The sequence below is a fragment of the Balaenoptera ricei genome, chromosome 2 (assembly GCF_028023285.1).
Source record: "Balaenoptera ricei isolate mBalRic1 chromosome 2, mBalRic1.hap2, whole genome shotgun sequence".
NCBI classification, from domain to species: domain Eukaryota; kingdom Metazoa; phylum Chordata; class Mammalia; order Artiodactyla; family Balaenopteridae; genus Balaenoptera; species Balaenoptera ricei.
In genome coordinates, this window is record NC_082640.1 from 102,133,077 (window position 1) to 102,148,802 (window position 15,726).

The 15,726-nt window shown below is 37.1% G+C and overlaps 1 protein-coding gene across 2 annotated transcripts in view; it reads left to right on the forward strand.

Annotated features, from left to right (window-relative positions):
• The window catches only part of TTBK2 (tau tubulin kinase 2), a 136,277-nt gene that overhangs the window by 68,871 nt on the left and 51,680 nt on the right, over positions 1 to 15,726 (forward strand). For both annotated transcript variants that reach the window (XM_059913496.1, XM_059913497.1), the window contains 3 exons: positions 995 to 1,135; positions 2,659 to 2,763; positions 14,601 to 14,666. In XM_059913496.1, the coding sequence (XP_059769479.1) occupies positions 995 to 1,135; positions 2,659 to 2,763; positions 14,601 to 14,666 (312 nt within the window). The remainder of the gene's footprint in view (positions 1 to 994; positions 1,136 to 2,658; positions 2,764 to 14,600; positions 14,667 to 15,726) is intronic.

A 15,726-nucleotide genomic window follows, 5' to 3' on the forward strand; every position in this document is an offset into this window, starting at 1 on the left:
TTACCTTAACAGGTCAGCATTATTTAAAGTCTCTGAGCCTCAGTTTCCTCATCTGTAAAACAGGAATAACAACTTCTATTTAGGGTGCTAGGGACTAAATACAGTCATGAATGTAATACATCTGGCACAAGCTAGATAAATTCATTGCTTTTATCTACTGCTATAAGTAATCGAGTGTTTGTTTCATATCATTTTTATTTATAATAACAGTAATTAGCATTTATTGAGTACCTAGTGTGTGCCAGACAGTATTCTAAACACTACATGGATCTTGTTTAATCCTTACAAAACAATGTAAGGTAGGTATTATGGGCCCCATTTTATAAGGAAACTGTGACACAGAAAAGTTAAGTAGTTTGTATAGGAATATGTTAGGCAATAATGAGGAATTACTGCCCTGTGTATATATCTTTTTTAAGTAATCAAGACTATATTTTGTTATAACATCAGTGACAAAGGGAAACATGTTGACTCAGAAACATATTATAGATGTAGAATAGACAAAGACAAATACTGTATGATATCACTTATATGTGGAATCTAAAAAAATACAATAAACTAGTGAATAAAACAAAAAAGAAGCAGACTCACAGATATAGAGAACAAACTAGTGGTTACCAGTGGGGAGAGGAAAGTGGGGGTAGGGGCAGTATAGGGATAGGAGATTTTTAAAAAGGGTTATTATGGCATTATATGAAATCATATGTGTGAAACTTCAGAAAATTGTGAAGTTCTATAGAATTTAAAGAACCCTTCATTCAGAAAAAAAAGTTAAAAGAAACATAATATGTTAAAAAAAAACTTTGGTTATTCTTAAATTTCTTTGAAATGTTCATGCATTATCTTAAGAGAATCTCTTCTCTTGAGTGAGAGGCTCATGATTCGGGTAAAATCCTTGCTATTTCAGTCAAAACATTTTTTAATGGTAAATGAGCAATTCTCTACTCTTATACGTTTAGTACAGTACTTGAAAGTGTTTATTTGGTTTCCACAGGGTCGGAATCTGGCGGATCTACGCCGCAGCCAGTCCCGGGGCACATTCACCATTAGCACTACTCTTCGGTTGGGTAGACAGATTCTGGAGTCTATTGAGAGCATCCATTCTGTGGGATTCTTGCACCGAGACATCAAACCGGTAGGGGGCCTTTTCCTCCAGATCACAGAATGAGTTTGCTTGGTACTCTTAATCTTATGATGGGACACAGTAAATTACAAATGTAGCTTTCTATATTAAATACAAGGTAGTATTTTAATTTCTGTGGCAAAGATGTAAACTTAAAGTACATGTAACTTGCCTTTTAATTTTAAAAAAAATGATAATTACAAGCTATAACTTATAATAAAGAGCTTTTCCCATACAATGAAAATGTTGCTCAGCAGCCAAATTAAAAATTATTAATGCTTCACTATTATTATTATATGTGTTAACATTGTCAATTACTTAGCCTTACACCTAAATTAATAGTTATTCTTTGGATTTCTTTTTCCTGATATTGGTTAAAAATATATACATATGTTGCTTTTAGGTGTTGGCATTGTGTTCTTTGAACTATTTCTCAAGTGACAAATTATACTTATAAGAAACCATCAATTATGAAAGAGCTTGCTTTTTCTCCTGAGTGCTACAGTGCCATATATAGTATTTTTTTCTATTCTGTTTTTTCTTAGAAATTGTCATTTCTGTAACTGTGAAATATGTCTTTATTTTCTCTTTCTTGGTTTTTGTATTACAAGGGGAAATGACCCATTTCTGATATGCTGTATTTACTATAAATTTATCATATGTTGGTTGTTGCAGTTGAAAATTATTTCCATCTGTTGCTACATGATTTCTAAAATTAAACAGTTTACATGAAAATGCCAACTAAAATTAACATAGTTGAGTCAGACTTAATGTAACGTAGATATCTCCTGCTTTTATTTTTATGTCAAGTTAAACGTCATTATTTGAGAACCATGGTGATTGAAGAGTTCCCCTTTTGATTAGAAAGCTCCCTAAGTAGAACAGTATTTTAAAATAAAACAGTATTTTAAAATAAAAGCTAACAATTCTATAACAATTTGACTTTTGACTTTTTTTTTTTAAATAAATTCCCTTATATACCTATCTTTGCAAGTCTGTGGTCATTTAATGTTACATATATTTTTATTAAGGGAAGAATGCAAAGTGTATTTTCCTTAAGTCTGTTTTGAAATGTTTCCTTAAATTGTATTTTAATTTTTACATGTAGTGAAATTCAGGTTCATGATGCTTATAGGAAATTCATTTCAATTTCTGAACTATGTATTCTATTTTGCTCACTCCTAGTTCCTCCCATTTTTAAAAGTAAGTAGTGACTAAGTCATTTAAGTAGTGACTTAGACTAGAATTTCAAGGAACTGAGAGTACTGATTCCAGTTAAGTCAGTGTTGTGTTTTATGTAAATTTATACAGTCACATAAATTTTTTGTTGCTCAAAGTTCACCTGATCCTAGGCATTAATAGAACCCACAGCAAAATTATGTATTAATATCCAGTAAACATCATTGACTAGAATAGTATATTTGGGACATGTGTATTATATAGAGTTTAAATAGAAGAATTAAAATAGAGGAAGGATAAGGTATAAGGACTAAGTATAATAATAATATGTATATTTTCCTTCTTTATTTTTCTAGTCAAACTTTGCCATGGGTCGCTTTCCTAGTACATGTAGGAAATGTTACATGCTTGATTTTGGCTTGGCTCGACAATTTACCAATTCCTGTGGTGACGTCAGACCAGTAAGATTTTTCATATTATTAAATATTTGAGAATTAACTTATTATTTATAGTATCACGCTTTTTAAAGAAATGCTAATTGTGTATCAGAATGGATGTCATCCAGGAAGTATCATATAGATTTTATGATTACTTTATAGATGGTGTTAATTAATTTTATTATTGAGAGTTGTGGCTTTTAAAAGCATGTACATTAGACGCAGATTTAGAGCGGTCTTATAAGAACACACATTACCACTTTAGCATCAACGGTCTTTTTGCAGTCTGAGTCTCTCTTTGTACATCCTACTCTTCTATTTCAGTTACCATATTTTTCATACCCAGAATTTCCATTTGGTTCTTTTTAAAAATTTCTCTTTAGTGATATTCTCTGTTTGATAGGGCATTGTAATTATACTTTCCTTACTTCTTTAGTCAAGCTTTCCTTTATTTCTTTGAACATATTTATAATGCCTACTTTGAAATCGTCTCCTGTTATATCCAACAGGAGAAGAATGTAGTCATTCTTATAGTCAGTTTCTGTTGCCTGCTTTTTTTTTTTACATGTATGGGTCACACTTTCCTGTTTCTTTGCCTGTCATATTTTTTTGTTGTTGGAAACTGGACATTTTAGATAATATATTATAGCAATTCTGGGTACTGGTCCTCCCTTCCAGGGCTTGTTAGTGTTATTTGCTTATTTATACGTTTAGTGACTGACTAGATTACTTTATCCTTCCCCCACATCCCAAGCACATAGTGTTAAGTCTCTCTTGTTGCCCCTGAGGGAGGTGCAGCTTTGGGTCTGCCCATCGTCACCCTGGAATGACAGTGGTACTGGTAGGGCTCTCCTCCACACTTTTTCTGACCACATCCAGTTATTAAACCTGCTGATTGCTGGCTGATTGCTCTGTTGCTTAAAACAGTGCCCCAAGACGTACATTCCTTGACAGACTAATCCAATCAAATTGTGGCTCCTAAAATGGAATAGTTTTGGGTTTTTTTGGCCGCTGCTGCAGGCTTGCAGGGTTAGTTCCCTGACCAGGGATTGAACCTGGGCCCTCAGCAGTGAGACCACAGAGTCCTAACCACTGGACTGGCAGGGAATTCCCTTCTGAGGTTATAGTTTGATGTTTGTTCTGACCCCAGAAGGGCTCCCCCACCTGTCTTGTTCCCCTGGTTCTCACCTGGCCAGCCTGTAGTCTAGGCTGTATCCTCAGATCCACAAATCCTCCCAATTCGCTTTACTATAACCTCCACTATTTATGAGAGGGTCTTAAGTTTAATTAACTTCACTGTTGCAAATGAAATAAGTTCCTTTGGGAAGAGATTGGGAGATATCTTTTTTACAGCGTTCTTCTGTCTGCAGACAAAATCTCTGACCGAGGGCTCTGGAGTTGGGGGTGAGGACTATGGCAGACTTCTCTCTGGGTGACATCCTCTCTTAGGAGCAGGGCCCTCTGGTTGAGATCGGGACAGTAGCCTGAGGTCTCTTGGCTTGACTCTCCTGGCACGGAACCACTGCTTCATGAGCCAGGAGAAGGGCTTTTGGGGCCCCAGTATTTTCAGCACACCATGCCCAAGCTAGAGCCTTCATTCCATGAGTGGAAGCTGGGTGCAAGTAAGGGGCTTCCACCTCTGTACCACGCTTGCCCATGACAGCCTCCTCAGCAACAGGCAGCTGGGAGAAGATGAGAAATGCTGAAGTCCTGCTCCTACACGAAGAAAGCCCTCTGGCTCGGAACTGGGGAAGGAGGGAGCCCTGTGTTCTCGGCTGCAGCATCCTGGAGTGGAGCCACCCCTGCTGATCTGGAAGAAAGGAAGGAGGGGGAGCGGTTTTGGTTCAAATACCATAGACTCTAGCTTTTCTTACTGACTTTTCATGAATATGAAATAGCTGTTTCATCATTTGTTGTTTGCTCGAAGGACCATTTCCAGAGGCTATGGTTATTTTAAATTATTTTTACCAGCTTTACTGGGGAGCAGGTCGGTAGAGCTCCTCATATTGTCATACTGGCAGTTGATCTCCCCCTACATTTCTTTAATGTCTACTTTTATTTTTAATTTATTTTTTAATTGAAGTATAGTTGATACAATGTTGTGTTATAATGTCTACTTTTATACTTTTTGTTTCAACTTGGTACTGACTATGATTTTCATTTCTAGCAGATTAGTTGCACAGAAGGTGAAACACTGGTTTTGAATGAGCTAACTATGTAATAATAGACTTGTATACAATAAATGTAAATTATATTTAAAATATAGGCACATGAAAATTTAAACACCTAGAAATTATAAGAGAATCTTTTTGGTTCCGGTGAAGGTCTTGCATTAATAGATAGCAAGGCAGGTGATGAATTTGGGTCCCATGCAGCTTATTAGACTTGAATATATTTCTGGAGTCTCATTTCTATTACAAGTATCTTTTTTTTTTTTTAGTTTTTAGAATATTATGAGGTTATTATTTATTCACTTATAAAACACTTATTAAATGAGCACAGATTATGTGTGAGGCATGGATCTAGGTGCTGGGACTGCAGCGGTGAACAGCAGACCAAAATGAGGTTCTTATGGAGGTTATATTTTAGTGGTGAAGACAGATAATATACAAATAAATACATAATTTTAGATTGTGATAAATTCTACAAAAAAAAAAACAGCAGAAAGCAGGGTATTGACATAGAGAGTGATGAGCAGTGAGGCTAGGAGACTATTTTAGAGGTATTAGAACAGACTTCTCTAAGGAGGTATTGAGTTGAGAGTTGAATGAAGTATGAGAGCAGGCTGTGTGACTTTTCTGGAAAGAGAGTGCTCCAGGCAAAGGGAACAGCAAGTGCAAAGACTCTGAGGCAGAGTAAGTTTGGTATATTCAAGGAAAAGGGGGGAGGCCACTGTGGCTGTAGCATGGCATAGCATAGTGTGGTGGGTAAGTGGAGAGAGACGAGGTTTAGGAGGTTGGTAGGCCCCAGAATGTGAATCATTTTGCCAAGAGATGGATTTTATTCTAAGTGTGATAGGAAGCAGGGTTGTTGCATAATATGTTACATGCTCTGTCAATAAGCTAACTATAGAGTTATATACAGAAGTAGGTTATATTTAAAACGTAGCCACATGAGAATTTAAGTGCCTTGAAATTGTGGGAAGACTATCTTCAGTTCTATCAATGTTCTTGTATTAATTGGTAGTCGAGCTGGTAAAGAATTTAGTTTCTATGTAGTGTATTGGATTTGAATATATTTCTGGAATCCCACTTCTATTCTGAATAGCAGTTTTTCAATTCTTAGGACTTTTTTTTTTTTTTAAATCACTCTGTGAAGAAGAGACTATTGAGAGCAAGAGTGGAATCAGAAAGACAAGTTAAAAGGCTAATGCCATGGTCCAGTGGTCATTGCTGGTGGCTAGGACTTAGGGCATTAGGGTGATACAATGATCATGGTGGAAAATGCTTATATTTAGGATATATTTTAAAGGTGTATTTAATAGAACTTCCTTCTGGATTTGATACTGAAATGTGAAGGGAAAAGAAGAGTCAAGAATGACTTCTAAGTTTTTGTCCTGAAACCATGATAGAGATGAAGTATGAAGTGTGGATTTGATGAGGGAAAAATGGAAGTTCTCTTTCTTTTTTTTTTAAAGCTTTCTTAGTTTTTTGTTTTAATTTTAAAAACTTTTAAATTTCTGGCTGCATTGGGTCTTCGTTGCTGCGCATGGGCTTTCTCTAATTGGAGTAAGCGGGGGCCACACTTCGTAGTGGTACACGGGCTTCTCATTGCGGTGGCTTCTCCTGTTGCGGAGCACAGGCTCTAGGCACGTGGGCTTCAGTAGTTGTGGCTCGCGGGCCTTAGAGTGCAGGCTCAGTAGTTGTGGCACATGGCCTTAGTTGCTCTGCAGCATGTGGGATCCTTCCAGACCAGGGATCGAACTCATGTCCCCTGCAATGGCAGGTGGATTCTTAACCACTGCACCACCAGGGAAGTCCCCAGAAGTTCTATTTTTCTAAAAGTTAAGTTTAAAATGCCTCTTAGATTCTAGATGGAAATAATAAGAAGTTGACTTGATATAGTAATCTGTAGCTCAAAGGAGATATCAGGGATGGAGATAATATAAATTTAAGAATCATTTGCTCCCAATGTTTAAAAGTAATTTTAAAAAATGGAACTAGATTAGATCAGCTAGGGAAAAGGTATAGCTAGAAAAGAAGAGAGGTCTGAGTCTGAGCCATTGAGATCCTTTAGCAACTTGATAATGGATGGAAAAGAACTATGAATTAGAAAAGAACAGTGGGGAGGAGGATTGGCCAGTGAGGTAGGAGGAAAATCAGGAGAGTGTGGTATCTTGAGAGCCAAGTGAACAAAGTTCTTCAAATATGTGGGGTGCTACTGATGCTACTGATAGGTCAAGGAAGGTAGGAACTGAGAACTGATCATCTGGATTTGGCAAGATGGAAGTGACTGGTGACTTTTATAAAAGTGATTCTGTAGGGCAATGAAAACTAAATTGGAGTAGGTTAAAGAAAGTGTTGGGGAGAGGATGTGGAGAAAGGGAATATAAGTAAAACAGGGAAGTAGTTGTAAGGGAAGTAAAATCCTTCCCTCCTTCCCTAGTTCATTTTTTAAAAATGTCAGCTATTGTAGCATGCTCGTGTTTTAATATTAGTAGTGCTCCAGGAGACATGAAAACAATTGATGATGTAGGACAGAGCAGGAACAATCATAGCCAAGTTCTTGCAAGCTGTTAGGGGAAGGAATCCTGGCACAATGGTGAGGATAGCCCATTATTAGAGCAGGAACACTTCTTCCACTGTAACTGAGAAAAGATAGAATAAATGGACACAGATACAGGTAGGCATTTAGATTTGGTGGTGGAAGTTGAAGTTCTCTCATGGCTTTTATTTTCTCAGTGAAGAAAGAGACAAGGCCTTTTGCTGAGAGTGCAAAATGGTGTTGGAGGTTGAGGAGAGAAAAGCACGTGTGAAATAGTTATCATGGAAGGGGAGAGAGCAAACTGACTGGGAAAATATAATAGATTGCTGGGCTGTGCTGAAAGCTCATTTGAGTATGATGGTAATTTAAGGTAAGATTGTCAGTACAATCCTTTTTCTCCATATACTTTTAACTGCTTGTTTAGAGGTACAGTTTAGTCTATGAATTGAGTTTAACCAGGGTTGGGGTCAGGTTAGCACTATGGAAGAAAGAGGGAATATCATTGTGGTTGAATGTAGCCCAGGCTGTGTAAGGAGTTAACTTTCCCTTTATTTATGTGTTAATAGCTAGTTCCTTTTAGAGTTTTTATGCCAGTAGGATTTCATAATTTTCTTTAAAACTCTTAAACCTCAAGTAAAATTACTTTCTGACTTTTTGGATCATAATTATGATTGAAATCATTTTCTTATATTGTTCCACTAATATAAAATCAAAAGTTGCCTGTGTAGATTTCTTTTATATCGTACAATTTTGTTTATTTATTGCTTTTAAGAAACTTGAATTGAGTTGCTTGGATTCTCTAGGTATGCCATCATGTTATCTGCAAAAACCAATATTTCTTTTTTTTTTTTTTTTCCTTGCTATGTGTATTCTAGAAGAGTGTAAAAAACATATATAAAAATTTTAAGGAAGAATGTCAAAACATCCATGGCCTCCATCTAGGTTAAGAAATAGTTCATTACCACCTTAGAAGTGTTCTGTGGGTCGGTCACTTCCTGATCACATCCCTTTTCCTTCTTCGAGCTCCTTCAATGGAGCTTCCTGCAAAGATGGAAGTGCCTGTATGTGTACTGTCTTATATGGTAGCCACTAGCCACATGTGGCTATTGAGCACTTGAATTGTGGCCAGAGCAAGTGAGGAACTGAATTTTAAATTTCATTTAGTTTTAAGTTGCTATTATAGTGGCCATTGCAGCCATAACCTACATTCTATATTTTGCATTAACCAGTCCCTTGCTTTGCTTTCTTCTTTCTTCTATAGACCTGAGGGTACTTGTTTCGGAGTATGGAGCAGATTCAGGGAGTTGTTGTAAAATAGTACAGTTATCATGTACCCGTCACCTAGCTTCCCCCTATGATGACATCTTACATAATCATAATACATTGTCAAAACTAGGAAACTGTTATTGGGATACTATTACTAACTCAAGTACAGACCTGAGTCAGATTTCACTATTTTTTACGTACACTTTTCCTTTCAGGGGAGGTGTGGTATATGAAATTTTATCACACATATAGATTCATATAACCAACAGCCCAATCAGGATATAAAACTATTCCATCACCACAGAGAAACTCCCTCAAAACATAAATGTGTATTTATTTTTCCAAACTTATGATATAGGATCGTCAGTCAGAATGCATTACAAAGGGAATAATGGATCATATCTGTTACACTAGTGATACTAGCAAGTTGTTTATGTGGTTGGTTTTGAGAGCCTCTACTGTTTTTTTTTATTTGTTTGTTTTTTATGAATTTATTTATTTATTAACTTATTTTTGGCTGTGTTGGGTCTTCGTTGCTGCATGCGGGCTTTCTCTAGTTGTGGCGAGTGGGGGCTACTCTTCGTTGCGGTGTGTGGGGTCCTCATTGCGGTGGCTTCTCTTGTTGCGGAGCACGGGCTCTAGGCGTGTGGGCGTCAGTAGTTGTGGCACGTGGGAGAGCCTCTACTGTTTATAACCTTTAAGATGTATTAGTTGTATCAAATAGGGATGTGAGATAAAAAGAAGTTGTGTGTGTCTCTTTATATATATTTGCAGTACTTTCGTCCATACAGTTTTGGAGTTGAACTTCTATTTACTTAGTGATTTGAATCTGCATGTTCATGTTTTCCCTCCTGATTTAGAGGATGCCCCAGTTTCTTTAGCCCTTGAGCTGGCATCTTACATTGGCCCTTTGTGTCTAAGCTCTTGGAATGCCATGTTTTCTCCTGCTGCTTCCTTCTTAACCATTCAGCTGAAACTTCCAGTGCCTAGGGCTATACTGTCCTACTTAAGAAAAAATTTTAAATGTTACCATTCCAGAATTTCATCTATTTGCTTATTTCCATTGAGGGTTTTTTTTCTTTTTTTTTATAAATTTATTTATTTATTTATATTAATTTTTGGCTGTGTTGGGTCTTCGTTTCTGTGCGAGGGCTTTCTCCAGTTGCGGCGAGCAGGGGCCACTCTTCATCGCGGTACGCGGGCCTCTCACCGTCGCGGCCTCTCCCGTTGCGGAGCACAGGCTCCAGACGCGCAGGCTCAGTAGTTGTGGCTCACGGGCTTAGTCTCTCCGCGGCATGTGGGATCTTCCCAGACCAGGGCTCGAACCCGTGTTCCCTGCATTGGCAGGCAGACTCCCAACCACTGCGCCACCAGGGAAACCCCATTGAGGGTTTTATTACATAGTTCTCCATGCTTTTTTCCCCTCCTGATCCTTTCCTTTTGGTAGCAGTAGGTCTAGGCTTATACCTGAAGTCCTTCTCTTCTTCTGGATTTATTCTCCTAGGAACGTATTCTGTCTCTGACATTCATCCCCGCCTTTGCTGCTTCTGTCCTTGTACTAGTCTTGTGGTTTCTTGTTTGGATTATTAAAATAGTTTCCTCACTGGTCTCCCTACCTTCTCCTTCCAATCTATCCTTTATACTTCCAGCGGAGTAGACATCCCAAGCACTTTCTCAATCATGTTACTTCCTTACTTAAAATTTTTTATGAATTCCATTTGCCTCTACCTTATAAGCCAAACAACATATGACATTTAAGGCCATCCTTCATTTTATTCCAACCAACTTTTCCATTATTTTCTCTCACCCTTTGCTTCAACCATACCAAATTCTTTTCCCTAACACTTAACAGTACTTTTGTCCCTTTTTGAATTGTTCACTGTGTTCTTTTTAAAGTGCATTTCCTTTTCTCTTTCTGACTTACTTCACTCTGTATGACAGTCTCTAGGTCCATCCACATCTCTACAAATGACCCAGTTTCATTCCTTTTTATGGCTGAGTAATAGTCCATTGTATGTATGTACCACATCTTCTTTATCCATTCCTCTGTTGATGGACATTTAGGTTGCTTCCATATCCTGGCTATTTTAAGTAGTGCTGCAATGAACATTGGGATACATGTGTCTTTTTGAATTACGTGGTATCTAGAAAAATGGTAGAGACGATCTTATTTGCAAAGCAGAAATAGAGACACGGAGAGAGATCAAACTTATGGATACGAAGGGGGAAAGGGAGGGGGTGGGATGAATTGGGAGATTGAGATTGACATATATACACTCTTGATACTATGTATAAAATAGATAACTAATGAGAACCTATTGTGTAGCACAGGGAACTCTACTCAATGCTCTTTGGCAACCTAAATGGGAAGGAAATCCAAAAAAGAGGGGATATATGTATACATATAGCTGATTCACTTTGCTATACAGTAGAAACTAACACAACATTGTAAAGCAACTATACTCCAATAAAAATTAATTAAAAAATAAATAAATAAAATGCATTTCCTCCTTCCTGTTGTAATTCTGTCAGTCCTTTAAGGCTCAATTTATTTTTTCTTTTTCATTTTCACTTAAATATCTAGGTGCTTTTCTTCTTTTTCTTTTTAAAAATTGAAGTGTCGTTGATTTACAGTATATTAATTTCAGATGTACAACATAGTGATTGAATATTTTTATAGAGTATACTCCATTTAAAGTTATTACAAAATATTGGCTATATTCCCTGTGCTATATAATACTTCCTTTTAGCTTATTTATTTTATATATAGTAATTTGTATCTCTTAATCACCTACCCCTGTCTTACCCCCTCCCCATTTTTCTCCCCAGTGGCAACCACAGTTTATTCTCTTTGTCTGTAAGTCTGTTTCAAGTCTGTTTTTTTATATTCATTTGTTTGTTACATTTTTTTAGATTCCACATATAAGTGATAACATACAGTATTTGTCATTCTCTATATGACTTATTTCACTAAGCATAATACCCTTCAGGTTCATCATGTTGTTGCAAGTGGTAAAATTTTATTCTTCTTAAGGCTGAGTAATATTCCATTGTGTGTGTGTGTGTGTGTGTGTGTGTGTGTGTGTGTGTGACATCTTCCTTATCTATTCATAAGTTGATGGACACTTAGGGTGCTTCTATTTCTTGGCTATTGTAAATAATGCTGCTATGAACATTGAGGTGCATGTATCTTTTTGAATTAGTGTTTTCATTTTCTTTGGATATATACCCAGGAGTGGAATTTCTAGATCATATTGTCTATGAGCTATTTTTAGTTGTGTTGGGAACCTCCAGACTGTTTTTCATAGTGGCTGCATCAATTTACATTCCCACTAACAGTGTACGAGGGTTCCCTTTCTTCCCCGTCCTCACCAACATTTATTATATGTGTTCTTTTTGATGATAGCCATTCTAACAGATGTGGTTTTGATTTGGATTTTCGTTATGATTAGCAGTGTTGAGCGTCTTTTCATGTGCTTCTTGGCCATCTATATGTCGTCTCTGGAAAAATACCTATTCAGGTTTTCTGCCTATTTTTTAATCAGGTTTTTTTTTTGATATTGAGTTGAATGAGCTGTTTATATATTTTGGATATTAACCCCTATTGGTCATATCATCTGTGAATATTTTCTCCCATTCAGTAGGTTGTCTTTTCGTTTTTTTTAATTTTTTAAAAAATTTTTTTATTTATTGTTGTGTTGGGTCTTCGTTTCTGTGCGAGGGCTTTCTCTAGTTGTGGCAAGTGGGGGCCACTCTTCATCGTGGTGCGCGGGCCTCTCATTATCGCAGCCTCTCTTGTTGCAGAGCACAGGCTCCAGACATGCAGGCTCAGTAATTGTGGCTCACGGGCCCAGTTGCTCCGCGGCATATGGGATCCTCCCAGACCAGGGCTCGAACCCGTGTCCCCTGCATTAGCAGGCAGATTCTCAACCACTGCGCCACCAGGGAAGCCCGGTTGTCTTTTCATTTTTTCAGTGGTTTCCTTTGCTGAGCAAAAGCTTTTAAGTTTAATTAGATCCGATTTGTTTACTTTTGCTTTTGTTTCCTTTGCCTGACAGATCTAAAAAATTGCTAGGATATATGTCAGAGTGTCTGCCTGTGTTTTCTTCTAAGGATTTTATGATTTCTGGTCTTACATTTAAGTCTTTAATCCATATTGGGTTTATTTTTATACATGGTGTGAGACAATGTTCTAATTTCATTCTTTTACATGTAGCTGTCCAGTTTTCCAAGACCACTTATTGAAGAGACTATCTTTTCTCCATTTATATTCTTGCCTCCTTTATCATAGATTAATTGACTGTAATTGTGTGGGTTTATTTCTGGGCTCTCTATACTGTTCCATTGATATATGTGTCTATTTTTTGTGCCAGTACCATGCTGTTTTGATTACTGTAGCTTTGTAGTATAGTCTTAAGTCAGGGAATGCGATACCTTCAGCTTTGTTCTTTTTTCTCAAGATTGCTTTGGCTTCTAGGTATTTATTTTAATAAAACATGTTCTTAGGTTACGAACCACTCTCACTTTTTACTTTCTTTTTCTTTAAAGATGTTTTTAAACATAAGTTTTGGAAATATATTCATATGGTACAAAAATAAAATAATTAAAAATTCATCAAAAGTAAACAGTTCTGCATTTTGAAAAACACTATTAAGCAAATGAAAAGTCAAATCACAGACTGGAATAAAATATTTGCAAAACACACATCTGACAGAGGACTTTATATCCAGGATCTATAAGCAACTCTCAAAACTCAATAATAGGGCTTCCCTGGTGGCGCAGTGGTTGAGAATCTGCCTGCCAATGCAGGGGACACGGGTTCGAGCCCTGGTCTGGGAAGATCCCACATGCCGCGGAGCAACTGTGCCCGTGAGCCACAACTGCTGAGCCTGCGCGTCTGGAGCCTGTGCTCCGCAACAAGAGAGGCCGCGATAATGAGAGGCCCGTGCACCGCGATGAAGAGTGGCTCCCGCTTGCCACAACTAGAGAAAGCCCTCACACAGAAACGAAGACCCAACACAGCCAAAAATAAAAAATAAAATAAATAAATAAATTTGAAAAAAAAAAAAAAAAAAACTCAATAATAAAGAAACAAACCTATAAAAATAAGCAAAAGATTTGGATAGGCATTTCATTAAAGAATAGATACTACAGATGGCAAATAAGTACATGAACAAATTCTGAACATCTTTAGTTATTAGGGAAATGCAAATTAAAACCACAGTGAGATACCATTACACGGTAATTAAAATAGTTAAACCTAAAAAACCAGACAATTCTAAGTGCTAAGGAGGGACAGAAATCAGAGGTTGCCAGCCAGACACTGGGAGTCAAGGGAGGGGATTGACTATAAAGGGCATTAAGGGAATTCTTGGGGTAATAGTACCCAATAACTTAAGTTTATGAATATGTGAATTACATGTGCAGGAGAGGTACAAGTTGCCACCATCTTTGAATTGAGTTTGAATGATATAGCCAAGACACAGAGAGGTTGGCATCTTATTTTACTTAGACCTCATGGTCTTAATATACTTATTTGTAACCAGAGCCTGAATATTAATGTATATACTATGATGCTTGTCATGAAAGCATTTATGTTTTCTAATGTACAGAGTTTATTTGTCATAAATCCTACTTTATTTTAAAATGGTAGGAAAAAATGGGAGTCATTGATAACTAAAATGGGACTCATTGATAACTAATATGTTTTAAATATATGATTTAGAGATATTCTCTAATTTTTATAATTTCACAACTATTAAAAAAGTTAGAAATTTAAGTAGTGTTTTCTTGACAATAATACACGTTTCTCCCTTCTACTTCATGGGCTCAAGTGTGCTGAATCTTATGCTATTTAAAGCTCAGTTACTATTCTTTGCTTGGTTTTGTAGCCTCGAGCTGTGGCAGGCTTTCGAGGGACAGTTCGTTACGCATCAGTCAATGCTCATCGGAACAGGGTAGGTAAATGAACTAGAGTCGTGGCTGTATAAGCATGCTGATGCTTGAATCAGATTGCCTTCTTTACATTAGAGTACAGAGGTGTGGGAAGTGCTTGGGAGCAGAAGGAAAGGTGTTAGAAATACTAACTCATGGTATGGTGTATAGTGGATAGATAATAGATGTGTGCAGCTGCATAGAAAATAGAATTTAATTTGGCAGAAAATATAATGGCTAATTATATATATGTCTATGGGGAATCTTGTGTTCTTAATTAGATATAAGTATTAAATTTACTATAGAATTTTGAAGAAAGAAAATATCTGTGTTCTATTTCAAGAAGTTATTTGGGAATTCATACAATCAATACCTAATGAAGGAGGTCATTTTATCTGTAATATACATCTAATCTGTGATATCCCCTCTCCATCAAACTTTTGTTTTCATGAAGATCTAAAGTATAGCAACTTAAAATTATTTTTTCATCTTAGTACATTATACCTCTCCTCTTGGGTTAAATTAAAAAAATTTCTCTCTCTCTTTTTTTAACTTTCATTCTTTTGTTTTGCTCTAAAATTTTTTTTCCTCATCCTGAACCTTAGTTATGAATAGGAAAGGTGGGTACTTTATGGATTCTCAATTCTTGAACTTGTTTGGACAGAGTTGAGAAATAGTCTTCTTGATTTAAAACCACAGCATTCTCTTGATAAAATGAAGAGAAATCTTTTCTTGGTTTTTTGTTACCTTATTCTTGTTCTGTGAAGCCAAAACTGCTTTAATAAAAACTAGACCACTTCCTTGGTGGCGCAGTGGTTAAGAATCTGCCTGCCAATGCAGGGGTCATGGGTTCGAGCCCTGGTCTGGGAAGATCCCACATGCCGCAGAGCAACTAAGCCTGTGTGCCACAACTACTGAGCCTGCGCTCTAGAGCCTGCGAGCCACAACTACTGAGCCCATGCGCCACAACTACTGAAACCCGTGTGCCTAGAGCCTGTGCTCCTCAACAGGAGAAGCCACTGCAATGAGAAGCCTGCGCACCTAAACAAAGAGTAGCCGCCGCTCACAGCAACTAGAGAAAGC